Source organism: Patagioenas fasciata, chromosome Z (assembly GCF_037038585.1).
Source record: "Patagioenas fasciata isolate bPatFas1 chromosome Z, bPatFas1.hap1, whole genome shotgun sequence".
NCBI classification, from domain to species: Eukaryota; Metazoa; Chordata; class Aves; order Columbiformes; family Columbidae; genus Patagioenas; species Patagioenas fasciata.
The window spans coordinates 39,658,532-39,676,786 of NC_092560.1; the positions used below are offsets into that span (position 1 = coordinate 39,658,532).

General features: G+C 41.0%; 2 protein-coding genes across 6 annotated transcripts in view; one reads left to right on the plus strand and one right to left on the minus strand.

Annotated features, from left to right (window-relative positions):
* The window catches only part of ABCA1 (ATP binding cassette subfamily A member 1), a 103,115-nt gene extending 95,689 nt beyond the window's left edge, over positions 1-7,426 (plus strand). For all 3 annotated transcript variants that reach the window (XM_065860176.2, XM_065860180.2, XM_071801989.1), the window contains exons 44-50: positions 179-285; positions 1,141-1,282; positions 2,441-2,575; positions 3,229-3,332; positions 3,460-3,552; positions 3,734-3,977; positions 4,178-7,426. In XM_065860176.2, coding sequence (XP_065716248.1) covers positions 179-285; positions 1,141-1,282; positions 2,441-2,575; positions 3,229-3,332; positions 3,460-3,552; positions 3,734-3,977; positions 4,178-4,318 — 966 coding nt within the window. In that variant the 3' untranslated portion in view covers positions 4,319-7,426. The remainder of the gene's footprint in view (positions 1-178; positions 286-1,140; positions 1,283-2,440; positions 2,576-3,228; positions 3,333-3,459; positions 3,553-3,733; positions 3,978-4,177) is intronic.
* On the minus strand, positions 5,351-15,547 carry LOC136115568 (protein NipSnap homolog 3A). Of its 3 annotated transcripts, none has more exons than XM_071801993.1 (6): positions 15,346-15,547; positions 14,200-14,420; positions 12,184-12,345; positions 10,494-10,643; positions 10,021-10,107; positions 5,351-9,910 (listed from the first exon to the last, which is right to left on the minus strand). In XM_071801993.1, exons 1-6 carry the CDS (start codon positions 15,543-15,545, stop codon positions 9,834-9,836), a joined length of 897 nt encoding a protein of 298 aa, XP_071658094.1. In that variant the 5' UTR covers positions 15,546-15,547; the 3' UTR covers positions 5,351-9,833. The 3 variants fall into 3 exon arrangements, with proteins under 3 accessions (XP_071658094.1, XP_065717857.1, XP_071658095.1); XM_065861785.2 differs by having other exon boundaries at positions 14,200-14,407; positions 15,346-15,491; XM_071801994.1 differs by lacking the exon at positions 10,021-10,107.
* Positions 15,548-18,255: the final 2,708 nt, after the last annotated feature.

An 18,255-nucleotide genomic window follows, 5' to 3' on the forward strand; every position in this document is an offset into this window, starting at 1 on the left:
TAATTAAAGTGAAAGTCTGGGAGTTGTTTGTTTTTGTTTTTTTTTTTTTTCTGTAAATACACTTAAGATTCCCTCCAGGTATCTTGAGGGGCAAGTTTGCTGAAAGTCAGTGCTGAAAATTATGCAGCTGAATCTGTTCTCAGACACACAGTGCTCATCTGCTCTTTTGTATTTCCAGTGCTTTGGACTCCTAGGAGTAAATGGTGCTGGCAAGTCATCCACTTTTAAGATGTTAACTGGTGATACAGATGTCACAGGAGGAGAAGCTTTCCTCAAAGGAAACAGGTGAAAGACTGTGCATCTTTTCTCTGCTTTGTGTCAAAGCAGGTTCTTTGCTGCTTTCTCCTCCAGCTTTCAGAGCCTTTGTTGCACTTCCAGCAAGTCTAACCTCTGCCATACTTTACCCCTTTTCAACTCCTGGAGTCTATTTCAGCCCTTTGCTAAGTCTTGTGAAGTTTTTCAGTGGCTTAGGAAAATTTGGTTTAGTCTGATAGTCACTTCTGAATACCTGTACTGCCATGTTCAAATGTCATATTAAAAAAAAAAAAAAGCTGGGATGTGAAGAGAAAACAAATAATTTAGCCAGGACAGACTTCTAAGATCTTGTATTTTTGTTAGTTCAGTGATTCTCTTCTGTGAGAACAGCCTGAGAAAGTTGGGTTTGTTCAGCCTGTAGAAGAGAAGGCTTTGGGCAGACCTTACAGCAGCTTTGCAGTACCTAAAGGGGGCCTACAAGAAAGCTGGAGATGGACTTTTTAAAAGGGTATTTAGGGATAGGACAAAAGGTAATGACTTTAAACTGGAAGAGAGTAGATTTATATTAGATATAAGGAAGAAGTTCTTCATCATGAAGATGGTGAAGCACTGGAACATGTTTTCCAGAGAAGCTGTGTATGCCCCGTTCCTGGAAGTATTCAAGGCCGAGTTGGATGGGGCTTTAAGGAACCTGGTCTAGTGGAAGGTGTGCCTTCCCACAGCAGGGGGGTTGGAACTAGATGATCTTTAAGGTCCCGTCAAACCCAAACCATTCTATGAGTTGTTCTATGATTCTAAAACCACTCTTTTACCGTTTCTCCTTTTAAAGCCTAAAATAGCAGTGTGTACTTGTGAAATCCTAACCAAGGATTTTTTCTTTTACAGTATCTTATCCAACATCCAAGAAGTCCATCAGAACATGGGCTACTGCCCACAGTTTGATGCTGTTAATGAACTGCTGACAGGGCGAGAGCACTTGGAGTTCTTTGCACTCCTCAGGGGTGTTCCAGAGAAAGAAGTATGCAAGGTAAATGCAACACCATAGGACCCACCCCACTGATGAGCTATTCCTGCTTACATGTGCTGTCCCTACAACACATGTAATACCATGATGTGAAGCCACTGAAGATCCTGTATTGGTGAAATCTGCCCCTTTTCCTTCCAGGGCAAACCAAAGTGTACTAAATGGAATGGCAAATACTTTGGGTCCTGCACAGTGGAGGCATTTCTCCACTGAATTACTTTCTTCCTTTAAGAATTTAAGGGCTGTGGAGCTGCAGGTCATGCAGAATTTCACCTGCTGCTGAGTGTGTGTTCTTCAAAGACCCAGGGAACAAGCACTCTGCAGCTTAACAGAAGTTATGCTGGCTGTTACAGCTTTCCAATTGGTTGTACTGCATTTTTAAAGTGCTGCTATTTCAGCATTCTGACATAGGGTTACACCAACAGTCTTTAGGCAATTAATGACAGCTGCCAGTACTGTACAGCACCCTAATTGCTGTAGATATGACATCTGTACCCAGTGCTTTGGGTAGGGCCAGATCCAGTGCCTAGGGTATGTCCAGGTAGCTTGAATTCTTCTTTGAGAGTAGCAATGATGGGTGAAAATGGCAAGCTCCTTCGAAGGTTGCTGGCAAGTTCCTCTGTGTGATGTTCCCACCAGCCCCATATGAAAAAATCATACCCCATCCTGGGTATGATCTGAGTAGTAGCTGAATCTCTTCCCCCTAACACTTTTTAGTCCCCAAGACAATAATGTCTGCCTATTGGCACCAGGAGTAATATTCCTGAATAATAAAACAGATTGTCCCTATCTGTCTGAAGGGCTGAGATGCACCACAGTGTGTTTGCTGTGTGTCAGTAGTGACTGTGTCCCTGTTGCAAGCTCACAGCAACTGGAAGGCTAACTAAAGCCAGTGATGCTAACAGCACTACACCAGTGGCTAACATGGCTCAGCTGATGTTGAACTCATGCTCGCTGGCCAATAAGCTGCAGCCATTTATTTTTCAGCAGCAGGACTTCATATAGCCTGATTTAGAGGTAAACAAAAACCATGTCCATGCTACATTAGATCCCCAGATGTGTGGCCCTTCTGAAAACGTTTTTAAAGCCAAAGCTCATGAGGAAAATATCACCGTGTAGATGTGTGTTTGATTCAAAATCGTGTTGTGCTGTCTCTTGTAGGTTGGCGAGTGGGCAATTCGGAAACTGGGTCTTGTGAAATATGGAGAAAAATATGCTGGGAACTACAGTGGAGGGAACAGGCGCAAGCTCTCCACAGCCATTGCCCTCATTGGAGGGCCACCTGTGGTGTTCCTGGTGAGTCTGAATGTTCAAATACATAATTTGTTACTTAAATGTGAGCACATAGCAATAAAGATCCCCTGTTTAAATGTAGGTGCAAGCTACAGGTTTCTATTTTTTTAAAATGACTAGAGACATGGAGGTCTTGAACATGATGCCAAACTGCCAGCTGTGTAACACCTTTACCACCTTAGGACTGCTGCAGAGATTTTTATACCTACAAAAAAATAACAGCCTTCCTGCTGGACACAAGTAGATCTTACTGTGCAGGAGAATCAGTCCTGTGTTTTTAATAATTAAAATCGGAAATAAATATTTCAAGATTCTTTAGACTAAAATCAAGGACAAACCATAGGATTACTGAAGTTCATAGTGCAAGAGAAAGTAGTCTAGTGTTCTATTTAAACACACCAATTGCCTTTAACTTGTTTCATAACTGCATATTTCAACATGTTATAATTGCAGAATAAGCAGTACTTCTCAGTTCTGAAAGAGATGCTTGCTAATTTAAGATTTGGAGTATAAATTTTCTCTTTTTAGAAAATCAGTCGAACTTGCTTATTTTCAACATTTCCAGTATGCATAGTCAGAATGGACAGGTCATTTCAGAGATAAGGTATTTGTTGGTAGAATGTAACAGCAAAACCTGTTTTTGTATCTGTTTTCAGGATGAGCCAACAACAGGGATGGATCCCAAAGCACGTCGTTTCTTGTGGAACTGTGCTTTGAGTGTAATCAAAGAGGGGAGATCAGTGGTGCTCACATCTCACAGGCAAGTAGCAGCTCAATTGTATCATACCCTGGCTTTTGCATCTGTCAGGGATTGATGCTAAACTCTGCATGGCTGCTCTGCCTTTCACTGCTGCTTGCATCACTAATGAAGTTACTTGTGCCTACAGCATGGAAGAATGTGAAGCCCTGTGCACTCGAATGGCGATAATGGTCAATGGCAGATTCAGGTGTCTGGGCAGTGTCCAGCATCTAAAGAACAGGTAGCTATTTTCTTTTCACTTAAACCACAGAACTGTCTGCGTGTTTAGGGAGATACAGTCAGACTTGGTTCCTTCTGCAGCATTCCTGTTGCTATTCTGGCTATGGGAAATGCTGCTGGATTTTAAGCTGTGCTCCTGTTTCAAAGACACTTAACTCCTGTGCTGGCTGTCTTGTTTACAGGTTTGGAGATGGTTACACCATAGTGGTGAGAATTGCAGGGGCAAACCCAGACCTGAAGCCTGTTGAGGAGTTCTTTGGGCATGCCTTCCCTGGAAGTGTCCTCAAGGAAAAGCATCGGAATATGCTGCAGTACCAGCTTCCCTCTTCACTATCTTCCCTGGCCAGAATATTCAGTATTCTCTCCCAAAACAAAAAGAGACTCCACATAGAAGACTACTCCGTTTCTCAGACCACACTTGACCAAGTAAGTTCTTAGTAGCCTGTATGCCAAAAGCTTCTTGCATGGATAGGAATAAATCCACCAAATTACTGGAACTATCTTTAAGGGCATTTTGGCAAAGTAGAGTACTGAATCCCATGACTAGTTCAGGAAGCCAAATGTATAAAATGCCCTGAATTAGTGAAAATCCAAGTTGATGTGTGACATGGCCTTTTTTCTTGTAGGTATTTGTAAATTTTGCTAAGGACCAAAGCGATGACGACCACACTAAGGACCTGTCATTGCACAAAAATCAGACTGTGGTAGACATTGCGATCCTTAATTCCTTCCTGCGAGATGAGAAGGTAAAAGAAAGTTGTGTGTGAGCCAATTTCAGCAAAGAAATGATGAGCAGAATGCAAACTTCCTTTTCCTGGGATATGATACTCCCACAGAGAAGCTAAAGGAAGAGAAAAACTGGACACTCTACTGATAACCATTCAATGCAATGCAATTCAATGCAATGAAAACAAAATTCCTTTACAGGGGCAGTGCCTCATGGAGTCGTCTTGTACTGTTCTCAAGTGAGAGACTTGAACTTAGCTCATTACAGTATAACTCTGAAGCTGTGGTAAAGTACCTACCAGATGCTGTGGGCTTTCAACCATACTGTATCTTGTCCTGTGCAGTATGTTTTTACTAGGTTTGCAAAAATAGTACATTGAGAAATCATGGCCAGTGATATTTTATAGGTATTTTAGACATGCATGTTTTAGCCTTTAAAACATTCATGTCAGGAGTGGGAATTTCCTGGTGCTACATCCATTGCTGGCAATGAATGCACCAAGACTGTTAGTGGCAAGAAAGGTCACCACCAGTGTTGTAGCCTTAGGTTGTGAAAACTTACCTGATGAGCTGCTTTTCCTGAACTGGTGTTGGTCAGTTAGTGACAAATCTGGGCCCACAAAACCGTACTGTGCAGATGGGATGGCAAGAGACAGGCCATCATATCCATACATCTCCATCATGTAAGTGGTGATACGCAGAACTGTGAACCCTGCAAATGCACAGGATTGTCCCACCAGCATCACAACTTCACAAAAACCTTGTCAGATTAGGTTATTGGTTAAGTACTCTCCTGCTCCTTTGAGGTACTGCATCAGCTGTACGAACATCTAGTAGTAGGAGGTGGGTCAGAAGCAGACCTAGGGTTTAGACCACAACAGCAAACTCAGTAGTTGTACAAGCTGCTAATGGCAAGAGCAAATTCTAAATCATGAGGTGTCACTCAGACATGTAATATCTGCTCTTTAACCCCTGCTTTGCACCAGAAAGGTACCCATCATCTGAAGTTACTGCTTAGCACAAGCATGTTGCCATTTCTGGCTTTGCCAGATAAAAGTAGAAAGGAGATATAGTTTTCTTTTTTTTTTTTTTTAAACAGTATTATTTATGACTTAAATAGGTAGGTAGCCTAATTAGGGATTGAAAGTGCTTCAGTTGATCTTTGCAGGCACAATATTTCTTTACATTATGTCTGTAATGCTATGCTCTCATTTTGTCCATTCAGCATTAGCTACATTGATGATCTGACCAAGTTCCAGACTCTAGCAATCAGTCGCTATATACAATTACTGTAAGTTGTTCACCTAAATTTTCCTGTTTGGAAACTGGTATAGCATTAGACTAATACGTAAGCTTTTGCTTCTGTTGTGCAGTGTAGTTTCAGTCATTAGGTGATCCCTAACTGGAGAATATCCCCTTGCTATACGTGTGGCAAACTGCTTCAGTAAAAATCCCCTGGAAGAACAAGAGAGTTCAAAATAGTAGTGCTACAATTACATCAGCTGATAACACAGTTTTACTAAACCACAATAGAATTAGAGGGGATATTATGTAGTAAGAACAACCAATTCTTGTTCACATTGTACAAGAGTCATGGGGAGAATATCACTTATTGGGCCCCTCTGTCTTGCTTTATTCAGAAATAGGTTCAGTAATGTGGTTTGAATCCAAGTGCAGTTCCTGGGCTATTCCTGTATGACATGCCTCTGCCTTAAATACCCATACAGGTTCTGCACTAGTTCTTAATACTACTCTGCCATGAATCAGTCATGGACCATTTTCTTCTGTGAATGCCCGTAGCAGCCCAACAAATAGTAAAGAGGCTGGCATGAGTCTGACAGAGGTTGATTACGTATTTCCAGGTATACTTGACAACACTGACCAATTCAGCATTTTTAAAAAAAGTTAAATATTTAGCACAAGTTCCCAGTCCCTGCTGTGTCCTCCCTTGGGATTAAGAGCTTACTACATGCTCTGCTGAAGTGCCTTTTTAATACTATTTTTTTAATCTGCATAATACGTTGCTAAGGGGATTGAGAAAGGAGTTTAATGGGGATTGGTATACCTCACTTAAAACACGCTTTATTATTACCTTTATGGCATCGTCACCCTTTGGGGGTGACTTAACAGGATGATAAATACACCAGACTTCCAGGTGCAGAAAAATTATTAAACAGCTGAGCTACAGCCATGACTTCTCTATAACAGGCTGCAGGTATGTTACAGTATTATTGAAACAAGAAGCAGGCTTACCACTGCTAAAAATCACTGTTACAAATCAGCATTAAGTCATTGAAGTGAAGGGCTCAAGTTTTGCACTGCACCAAACTTGTGCGTGTAGAACTAGAACGAGTTCTAGGAGGATTCAGATTGCATCTTGAAAGGGCTGTGGTTTGCTCTTTGTTACTGCTCATGTAAATTATTAGCATGAAACAACAGTTAAATCATAATCCTCTTTCCTTACCCCACCAAAAAGAGATTATTGATTCCTATTGCCCTGTGACTGTCATGCTCATACAGAGTCTTGCTGTCTATGACAAAACGTTACAGTAAATGTGGATATTAAGCGAACTATTTCACAGTTCTGATCTGGCTTGTTTGTACTGAACAGGCAACATAATGCAACTCTTACATGAAGATTTGTCATGGAAAAAGTTCAGAGAGCCACTAATTTACTCTTTCAAGTGTGTGTTGGGGAAATATCACTCTACAGTCACATACAGTATATGAACCACTCTTGATAATGAAACTGCACTGAGGTGTTAATTTATTTTAAACTTTATTACTATTGACATGTTGCATCCCTTTTCATGTAGTACACTTGTATTTCAGTAAGGAGTTATATTTTCCCCATGGATAAACCACCACTTTGTGCTTATCCTTCCCTCCTGAATTATAGTTGGTCCTTCATTCCAAGCACTTTATGCTATCTGTAATGGGATCTATTTTTGCACTGGAATATCTGTTGACTTTGCAAAATTCTAGAGAGATTTCACAACTGAAATTTCTAAGTTAAATCCTTAAACAGACATTTTCATTAAAGCAAAAAAGTATATATATTTGTATTTGCTAATAACTGTTATGTGAAGTATTAAAAGGCACTCTAATTGCCTTGTATGAAGTAAAAAATAAAGCTGTTATGGCACCAATGGTCTTCAACGTGTCACTTTTATATATGTTCTTTTGAGGAGTGCTTGTTAGAAGCTCTTGTTTTGCCTGGTTTTATGTTGTCAGCTTTGCATAATGTGCAAACAAGTTCCAGTATCTCTGCAATTTAGGATGGGGCACCTATGTTTTTCAGATAAGTGGGGTGGCACAAGAATGGAAAAGCAACTGCTACTTCAAGCTTCTAAAGTTAGTGAATAAAAAGGTCTCCAGCAAGTCCTGAAAAAGTGATCAGTGTAACTGTCAAATCCAGCTGCAGAGCATAACAAACTTATCTGCATATTTAAATCCCCAGTCAGGTACCTGCCTCTAAATATTTCCATTATAGAAATGCATTGTGTTGCAACTATTGATAATTGTTTCTCCTATTTGCTAAAAATATGCTACACCTGTTTTCATTGACAAAGCAAGAAGTTATATTTGAGTATAAAGATGCTGAAATGCCATAAACCTAGCAAATCCTTAGCTAATATCGAATTAAAGGAAGATCAGTCAAGACTATGTTGATTTTTGAACAGCAATTTACAAATGAAAGCAGAACAATAGTCCAATTGCTTATAGGAAAACTGATGTTAAAATTTTGCCTGCTACTGCCTGTAGTCCCCTATCAAGCAATTAAATTCCAGAATCCAAACAATTCTTGAAGTTACACTCATCTGGAAAATCCATCCTGAGATAGGAAATTTTAACTGTTGCCTTGGGTTTCCTGTTTTAATTTAGTGTCCAGCCGGTGCTGTTTGATTTATCAACCTTGTGTCAGAGAACAACAAACCTTGGAATAAAGCACACCTCTAATATCCTGACTATTTTTTACTCTGAATACTGGTGACAGAGGAAATAGTTTTACATTAAAAAAACCCCACTATTTTTCATTCCAGTAACCAATAAAACTATTTTGGCATTCACACCTGGTGTTGTCATTAAAAAAAAAAAAGTCATCCTTTGAGCTAACTGCCATAAGGCAGCATTGTGAATCACTGTGGTAGTGATGGGTTATCAGCTGTTTACACCTTTTAAAGTTGATTTATGAAAGGGAAGACAGTGCTATCAGAAGTAGTGCTTGTTCCACCCTGAGACTGCTAAACATGGCTGTTTTGGAGGGAGTATCAAGACTTGGATATAGGAGCTGGGACACATTATACTCCCTTAACTACAGCAGGTGAATCCTGTCCACCTACCTTTGATGTAAGCGTAATTGCCCACAGCTGGTTTTAGTGCTTTCCACAAGATCTTAATCCACTTTACAGAAGCAATAATCATAATTAGGCAGACTGCACAAAGATACTTCAATTGTTCGTTGCAGGTCAGTGATTAATCTGTGGAAAAGCCAGTTTAGTGGCCTTTACATTGCAGAAGAGGGTGCTCTGTACCATGGTATGTGAAGTTTGACTTTTCAGCCTTTGTGCCCTCTGCCCTGCTGCTATTACATTTACTCCAGCTTACTGTTTCTGAAGCAACATTTATCGAGACTGTTGTTGACCAAAATAGAGGGCCTGTAAAATCCTGTACTTTGAGAACAGGGTTTATCATTTCACAGTTTAAAAAGAGTAAGAGCTTGAGCTGTAAACTCTAAAAAATCATGCTTTGTATAAATTTATTTGGCTTTTAACAATCTGGCAAAAAGTATTTCAGAGAATATAAGCACATGCAGATCAGCTGAGTTTGACTGCACAGTTAAACAAGTGCTAAGCAACTTCAGCATCCTAAACAAATATTAAAATACCTAAGGCAAAGCATTATGTGTATAACCAACAGTTTTGAGGAAGTGTTTACTGAATGAGAAATGGCTGAAGTGAACTATACAAGATCATTAATAAATGCTCACATCATGGCAGATTTCATCGGGATACAGTACCTGGCCAGCTTCACTGCAGCACCTTCTAGGTGCTATTCCAGCCATGCTAATATTTTACATTACTTAAAATTAATACACAGCATTCCAGTGAGAAGTCTTGATTAAAACATAACTGGGTGACAGATGTGGGGGCATTTCTTTTTAAAACAGTATGCAATAGCCAAGATGTAGGTTATGAAAATTATACCAGCCCTGAGCTCTAATGTTGGAAGGGAGCAGTTAACTTACTAGGTTTGCTGAGTGATCTACCTATGCAGAAAATTCTTAAGAACTGAGCAGTTAAAAGACAGATGAAACGTGGTTCATGCCAGAAGTGATATGGCTTGAGTTCTTTTTCCTGGGGATGTAGGAACATCATCATAAAGTTCTGTTTAGCAATTGCTAACAGGGTACAAAATTTTACTGATTTACAGTGCTAGTGATCAGTATTTTACATCCATTTATTGGTTCATGAGGGTATGACAATCCATGTGATGGCACTTGACAGTACTTCCATTTTGTCCTTTCTGCCGTCAGTGACATCCTTTAGAAGAAGTTTACTTCAGTGGTGAGCACTGAAATGGAATCAGGAGCATATTTTGCTGGGACTCCAAGAATCTGACACTGTCCTGCACTGAAATTAAATGCAGATTTTATTAACGCAGTAATCCAACGAGAAATAATACTTTTGTCAGCATGCATGCAGGTAACACTAGTGAGTTCTCTGGAATCATGACCTCTTACCAGCTGCTACCACTCTGGCATCTTCATGGGCACTGCGCCTTCCTACTGCCCAGTGATCTGGGCTCTCGTTCCACCAGATCACGTGGACTGAGAAAGTACAAATACAGTCAGTTGGATATTGTTATGCTGCAATACAACATCTACTTAAGTCCTAGCAGTCTGTCTTCACCTGCTAGATGCCTTGCAGTTAGCAGAAACAGTTATTGCAGCAAGTACATGGTGGCATGATCCTTTGCTGAGCCTTTAGAAGGATTTACTCTTTAATACCAGATTTGAGAGTCACTTAACAAAGCAGCACCTGGCTTAAGCCTGTAACTCAATATACAAAGCTGCGTTCAAGGACTGTTTGCAGGACTTTGGTGATCCACACCAACATTTTCATTAAGCTGGCCAATCCTGACCAAGGGTAAGGGCTTGCTCCTCTCACTCCACCCTTTCCCATTCCAAAGTCTCTATTAGAAATTGAGTCGTACCTGTGTTAAGTAATCCACATTCTGTGTGGAAAACACCAATCAGCTTGGTGTAGACTCTGTTGATATGAGCATTGATTGCAGCTTGAAATGCCTCACGCCACAATGCTGGCCCACCAGGCTTCACCTGGAATGTAACCCATTCATATACTCCTGGAAGAAAATGCAAAGACAACCTCAAGGAAGGAACAGCAAACTAATATGCTGGTTCTCAAACACTGTGTCATGACAGTGATGTTTTTATGGTGAAATCAGTACTGTAATTTGTCGCCATATGGGAGCAGCAAGACACAAAACTGACCCTTTATCCCAGCATGCACAACATCTCTCAGCTTCCAGGGGCTCACAAGAGCACAGGCAAGCAGCTTGCTAACCGGAGCTAGTTTGAGTGTTAAGTATCTGCACCTTGGGGAACATGGAGCTCCACAAAAGGCCCAACTTAGCGATTTCCAGTGTTACCTGGAAATCTCGGGAGATTCAGACTGTTGCAGAAATCACAAATACTCATACATATCTGCAGGATTTAGATGGCTGATTGAACAATGCAAGGTGGTCTTTTTGAAAAGGGGTGATGGTTCCTGGCATTGAAGTGGTTTATGAGATGATAAACTGCTTTGACTCCTGGCAATTGGTCATGGAAAGATCTGAAGGCATAACCGACAGACTAGCACTAGATTAACGTCTCTGCTCTGCCAATCAGTCTCTCTTGCTTGTACACAAATGGCATGATGTACTGAGAAATTTCAGTCCTGCTACAAGACACATAATATGTCTTCTTTGCATTCACATAGTTATTCCAGGTCACAACTGTTGACACTTTAATAGAAGGTTTGCCACTTGCTGTATGGCAATGTATGTCTGATCTCCAGCCCACTGCTGGAGAATATAAACTAAAAAGATAACGAAGTGGTTGAAAAGTCAGTTCTCCAGTTGTAAGAGAAAACTGGACTGCTTTCAAATTCAATTGTAACAGCATAAAGTTTAGAATCACAGGGAAATAAAGAACAAAGATTACTGCATGTATGCACACACTGAGGGATAAAGCAAGGCTTGTTCGATGTCATTCCATGCAACCATGTGTGCCAATGTTCATAAAACAAGTGACAGTCAATACTATTAATAGCACATTTGCTACACAGATAATTAAACTATGTAAGGACAGGGCTTCCACACCTAATCCGTGATTATTATAAAGTGTGCTTGACTTGCATGCATCTTTAAAAAGTAGGGTTTTTTCTTGTTTTCTTTTCTTAAAGCTATTATGTGAAAGAAGCACTAACATCAAAGCAAATTGATAAAACAAAAAAACCTCTGTAAAAGAGAACAATCATTGTCTTTAGTGTCTCCAGGAAATGCCCTCACACTGATGGATGTGTAAAGTGAGTCTGGGGCGACTGCTGTGGCCACTGCTAGAGCATTGCCATTTCACATGTTCCTTTAGGCAATTCACACACCTTTTTACAACCTTAATGATCAGGACTGTAGTCAGCCATTGGTGTAAGTTAGTGTAAAATCCTTAAAAACTTTGTCCCTCATCTGTGTTACGTTGACTTTTTCACTTGAGTGTAGGTACATGAACTTGGTACGTAAAGGGTTATAAACCCATGTAATACCTGGCTTAAACTTTAAGCCATTTTTTTGTTAGTTTGTCAGCATCGATACCTTTAATCAGCAAAACAGAAGATAAGCTCACCCCCTTCTTTTGGAGGCTTCCCCAGTTGACACCAGGGTACTAGATAAGCAACCTCATTGTGCTGCTTTTCTATCAAGGGAAGAAGTCGGGAGAGTAATGCTTCCTGCCAGGCTTTGTCATTGGCTAGTGCATGCCGGACTGCAGTTCTGTGGGCAAAGTTATCTGCAAGAAAGGAAAAAAGAAGGAAGAAGAAAAAAAAAAAAAAGAAAAAAATCCACCACACTTAATGTCACACTCAATTAAAATGTATTATTACAAGGAGGCAAGCTGCATTTAAGCTAGTCTGACACTGACAATTTTAAACAGTGTATTAGCTCGAAGCAGATGTGGCAAGTTTCCTTTAAATTCTGCAGAAATTTTTGGTTTAGCTCTGAGGTTTAAATGGTTTCAAGCCGAATCAAATTTTCCAGTAAATTTTATAAAAACGTTAAAATATCTTAAGCAATGTTACTGTTAAGAAAAATTCATTTATGGCATCTGCAGGGACTATTGGGTGTAGCAAATATAGGGATAAGGAGATTTGGAGAAAGCACAGCAGATAAGGGAGTGCAGTGGAACAGAAAATTCAGAGGGAATATCATGCTACTGAGAAAAGAATAAGAAAAATATTACTTTTTGCTTGTATAAAATGACACTAAAATTACAAGTGTAGAAGTAATGTTTGTTCAGCTGCACAAAAAAATGTGAAATGCCCCAAATCTAAGCCTTTTTTTTTAAATTAAAAATAAATTCACTGAATTGAGCATGTTTGAATTTCAATTGGTTAGGCTGCAGTGGCATCTTAAACAGTATCTTTATGCGGACAGCTTTCAATTATGTAAGAGAAAAATCCATCATCTGAGAATGGGAAGAACCTTGAGAAATACTAGTGCCTTGGAACTAAGAGAAAAATATACTAAGTTTTAATTACTGAAAATATATAAGCAGAGGGCTGATGAATCAAGGAGAAAGGATGTTGAACCTTACACATGTAAACACCATTAGGAAAAGAAAATTACTGTTTTTTCCTTAGTTTTGCATTTTAGAAGTTTCTCAGAGATTACTAAATCTTTCATTTGTTTGTTCAGAGAAAGAAACAATAGACGAAGCCTAAATGTTCTGAGAAACAAGACTATTTATTAACCACAGATGTATGTGACTCTTCATTCTAAGCAGATACTGTGAACATGGTGGATTTCAATGAGCAGACTGAGGACTTCAGAAACAAAATTCTGTCTCAGCATACCGATATGTCTGAGACTGCAGCAGGTATACAAATAAATTATAGTGGTGCGCCTTCCCGCCTCTCCATAACCCAAGAAGCAAGTTCCCTTGGGCTCTGCAAAGAGCACAGGCCTCACACCTAGTTTCTCACACAGTTGTAGCTTTTCTTGTTCACCACTCCAACAACATAAAAAGCTGATTATACTGCAAGAAGCCTGTTGCTACGCAGTCTGAAGTGGCAATGAAACACTTTGCACGCTTGGGTAGCCGGAGCTGGTGGATCAGCTCCCACCTCAGCACAGCCCAGCTACAGAAGGAGTTTAAGCAAACCACACGCTCCATGTTTTAGGGTAGTGACTGTTATACTGAACTAAAATTTGACAACAATTATACATCCACATAAACATGTACAGACTGCATATAGATTGTCTGCACTTACATGTATTATTAAGGACACCTCAGAAGTTTTTCCATCCACTTTGAAATTCTGAAGACATTTGTGGTTCAGGAGTTTAAAAAGTTAAAAATATTTACCATGAACAAAGCACTCTGTGGCAGTTCCTCTAATATACCCATTTTGAGCAGAGGTCGCCACTTAAGTCCAGTTCTAACCCTCTTACCCTGGCATGTCAAAATTGCACTGACAGGCTCTGCAACGTTCTTTTCAGTAATTAGTACAGGAACACGTTTTAGGGACATGTTCTTACAGTAAGAGCAGCAAATAAAAGCGGGGTAAACATTCTTCTTGCCTACTTGCCTAGGAGACAGGGAGCACAGAGAGGGCAAAGCAGCACCAAGGGATGCTGAGCATACCGTACTTCCAAATGTGGACCACCTTATTCATTGCACCCAGCTCCGCAGACCAGAATCCCACCAGCTCTGAGTGAGCTGTGCGAAGGTGAATGTACTTGTTGAAAACTTCCACACACTCCTTCATCTTCGATGGCTTAATATGGTATGTGCGGATTTCGTAGAAAATGCTATTATTTTGCCTAGGCCCTGTAGCAAGGGATGCGAGTACCTGAGAGAAAATACTAAGAAAAATAACTAATTCTCAAGAAAGAAAATTACCTTACACCAGTATTAGCAAATCACATATTGTTGGCAAAAGATATGAATGCCTGGGAAAAGACTGGTTCCTTCAAGCACAAGATTGGAAAGTCTGCATTCTTACCCTTCACTGGCTGCTTCCCAAAATCTGGTCAAGAGCAGTTTTTCTATTCATATAACATAAAACCCTTCAAAGGCACAGGAATATGCTTATTTTTGCAACTGCCTCAATAACCTGGAACAAACAAGACTAGAAAAATCAAGGCCAAACCAAATAATTGGCCTCAGCCCATATTTACACAGAGGTGGCTGTGGGATGGAGTTTGGACAGGTCTTATTTCACAAGCATCAGCAACCATGTACACCATACAGCTCAAGCCACAAAATACCGATGGCCAAGACCAAAGGTCTTGTTTCCTAATGATCCACTAGAGTATTACACAGCTAGCGCTGGTTGCCATGTGTCACATCTCCTTTTAGTATTTACAGATCCACACAGGGTCCTGAACAAACAGCAATCTTGCACCAGTGAGTGACCCATCTAACCGCAAATTTCTGCAACAGAAGCCTGGATGTTTTCTGCTGCTCCATTAAATACTGGACTCCTGCTGGATCATTTCTCCTTTCCAAGGAACCTGTCACACCATTCTGGAGAAGATCAGGGGCCGACGCTCAGCACACGGCGCGCCAGTGCGTGAAAACAGTCCCCGTACAGAGAATGTCGCGACAACAACAGACCTCGCCCCGCCCCCATCGACCAAGACCCCGCCCCCGCCGGCCCAGACACGCCCCCCTCGAACGAAACCACGACTCCGCGTCACCCCAGCACCGGCCCCCGCCACACCCACCACACCCTCGTCACCGCTCCGCCCCGCGGCTCGCAGCGCCGGCCCCGCTCGCAGCCGGTACCGGAAAGTGGGCCCTCGCCCGAGCGAGGCGGGCGGCGGCGGCGAGGGGCCGGCGGAGCGCTCCCAGGGGCAGCATGGCGGGCACCGGGCCGGGCAGAAGGAAAACGCAGCAGTCCGCCGGCGGCTGCGTGGAAATGCGGGCGGGCGGACCGCCCTGGGGCGGGCCAGGGCGGTGGAGCCTCCCTCGGCGGGACGACCCATGGGTGGCCTCTGCTGCCTGCCCCGTTGCGTGGGTCAGCAAGGAACTGAACCGCGGTGGGGGGTGTTTAAATCCTGGTTTTTACTGCGCTGTAGTGGGATGGATGGGTGGATGGATGGATGGATGGATGGATGGATGGATGGATGGATGGATGGATGGATGGATGGATGTGGTACCTCTTGTCTCTGCCTGAGTGCCTGAATACAATAAAAAAATAGCCTGATAGCTTGGGGAGACCTGCAACTCTTTGTCCCCACAGGTTGCCTTGGGGCAAATAACTCAGTAAGTCCCCGGGCCTCCAGCATTTGCAGGATCAGACTTCAAAATATATGGACACAAATCTTCCACCCACAGTCCTCCTCCGGAAGAAAGCCCTGTGGCTTTTTTTTTGCAGCGTTGTTTTGGGTAAATCCAAGCTTATGCCAGGAGGGCTCAGTGCTGAGCACTGGCACCCCATTACAGCTGTATGCCCAACCACATCATTCTTACTACCACATGGTTACCTAGAGGTGGGATTTTGTCATGGCTGAGACTGTATACTTTTGCTGAATTAAATATTGTCTATAAGAAATGTAAAGGTAACTTTTCCATTGGTGTAAGTGCATCCTTTGTTTTACCTGTGGGGAGACAAATCAGCTCATAGGAAACGGTGGTCTATGAAAGACTACCTGGATTAATAGCATAGTGTCTTTCATTATTATTCTGAATAGGGGTAGGGCATTCCTTCCTCCACCCCAAGTAATTGATTTTGAGGGCCTTAAGGTGAAAACAGAAATGATGGACTTATGCCTGTGGAGCTTCCATGCTCTTTCTCACAGTTACGGACACTTTTTGTTAAAGACAAGCCTAGGAAGAAAGATTGTCTAAATTAAAATAAGATAGAAAAAGTAGTTCTAAGGGATATATTGAAAGAGTGGTATGGAAAGAATAAAGCATCTATATATATGTTTATTTGTAAGTGGTATTCTTGGTTACATTTTTTATACCAGAAGAACTGAACATGATACATGCTGAAGTGTTTTTGCAATATGTCATGAATAATTTGCATACTTTCTGCAGCAAAACACCTGAAGTGTGATTACTGAGGCAGTTATTGCCCATTTAAGATTGATTTAACATATGAGGTTTTTTCACGTATGAACAAATTGTATTTCAGCTGAAGGCAGGGAATGAGATAGCAAACCCCAAAATATTTAAGGTTCTCCTTTGTTTATCTTATTATAGAGATGCAGTAACGTTGTTCATAGCCATGTTGTGTTGGAATATTTATTCCCATTCATAAAGCTTCTATTTTTATTGTTTGAACCTTTCCTGTGTTTTCTTTCTCACCAGAAATGATCACAAAAGTCAGGATTTGATTTGAGTAGTCACAAAAAACAGGTTTTGTTCTTGCTAACCTGAATAGTTAAGAAGAAGCTTTGATTTTTTATTTCTCTTTGAGTAGTCAGGGAATAGAAAGGTGAATGTGATGTTTGTATTTGAGCAAAACAGTTTAACACAGTGCAGAGCTAAAATGCTTAGCAAACTGCACTGGAACTCAATGAAGGCCTGAAATGATTCTCTGAAACAATTCAGCAAATTATTTTATCAGCAAGTAAATTTGAGAAAACTGCTTCAAAGTGCAGCTAAGGAAGAGGCCAAGACAAAAATCATTGAGAAGGCTGTTCTTTCAGACCTGCGTTTTTGCCTGGAACTGAAATTCACCTTACCCTGGTATTTTCTTTCTCATGCCCCTCAAGGATTCCAGGTATATATCTTTCTTTCCATGTGGATGTGGCAGAGCCAGTGGTAAAGTGAGAAGATCGTACCTCCAACTCTTGCCTGCAACTTGCAGGTCTGCCTGCAAGTCCATAGAATGGTAAACAGAAGCTGTGCTTCATAGACATGCATTTCACAATTCACAGATGGTATTGGACAGCTGGGAATGACAGTGTTAATACTGTAGAAGAAGTAATAGTGGATAGTATCTGTTACAAATGCTTTTTTATGGGAAGTTTGAATTTTGGTACTGAATTGGTGAATCAAGTTAAATTTTCAGTTTACGTAGCTGTGGCTGCCAGAGCTGCCTGAGTTGCAGTGGTTTATTAACAACTTTTTGTTGCTGATGGAAGCCAGAGCTCCATGGAGGCAAAATGCAAGGGGATTTGTGTGCATTAGTGCATTTATGTCTCATACTCCCTGTGTGCAACATTTTCATCCATTTTTGTTTTCCCACAGAACAGGAAACACTTTGACCTGTATGTGACTTGTGAATGTGGGCAAGCATGGAATAGGGTTTGTTTTATTTCCTTTTTGTTGTTAGTGAAGATGGGGACAGTGAAAGAAAGGTAACCATCTATACCAAAAGACTTAATGCTTTCAAGAGCAGCTTAAACTTCATTGGTGATGTTTGCCTGAACACAGAGAAGGTAACTCAGAGTTTTGGAAAATGAGAAAGCACAGTACTTGTTCCTTTGCTAGGGAATATGTTCCCATTTGTGAATCACAGCTTTCTGTTCCCTATTGCATGGAAGATAAAAGAAGGACGTTTCCTTCTGTTTTTCCATAAATCTTTCACCTTAAATTCCCTTGACAGAAAGGTAATTTTCGAAAGCACAGGAGGGTATAACTGACCACTCATTTTCAATGGCAGTAGGGTTTCAATTACTTAATGCAGTGTCATTGGTAGACTTGAGAGAGGTGTGCATGAGCTTGTTTAGTCTAAGTGCGATG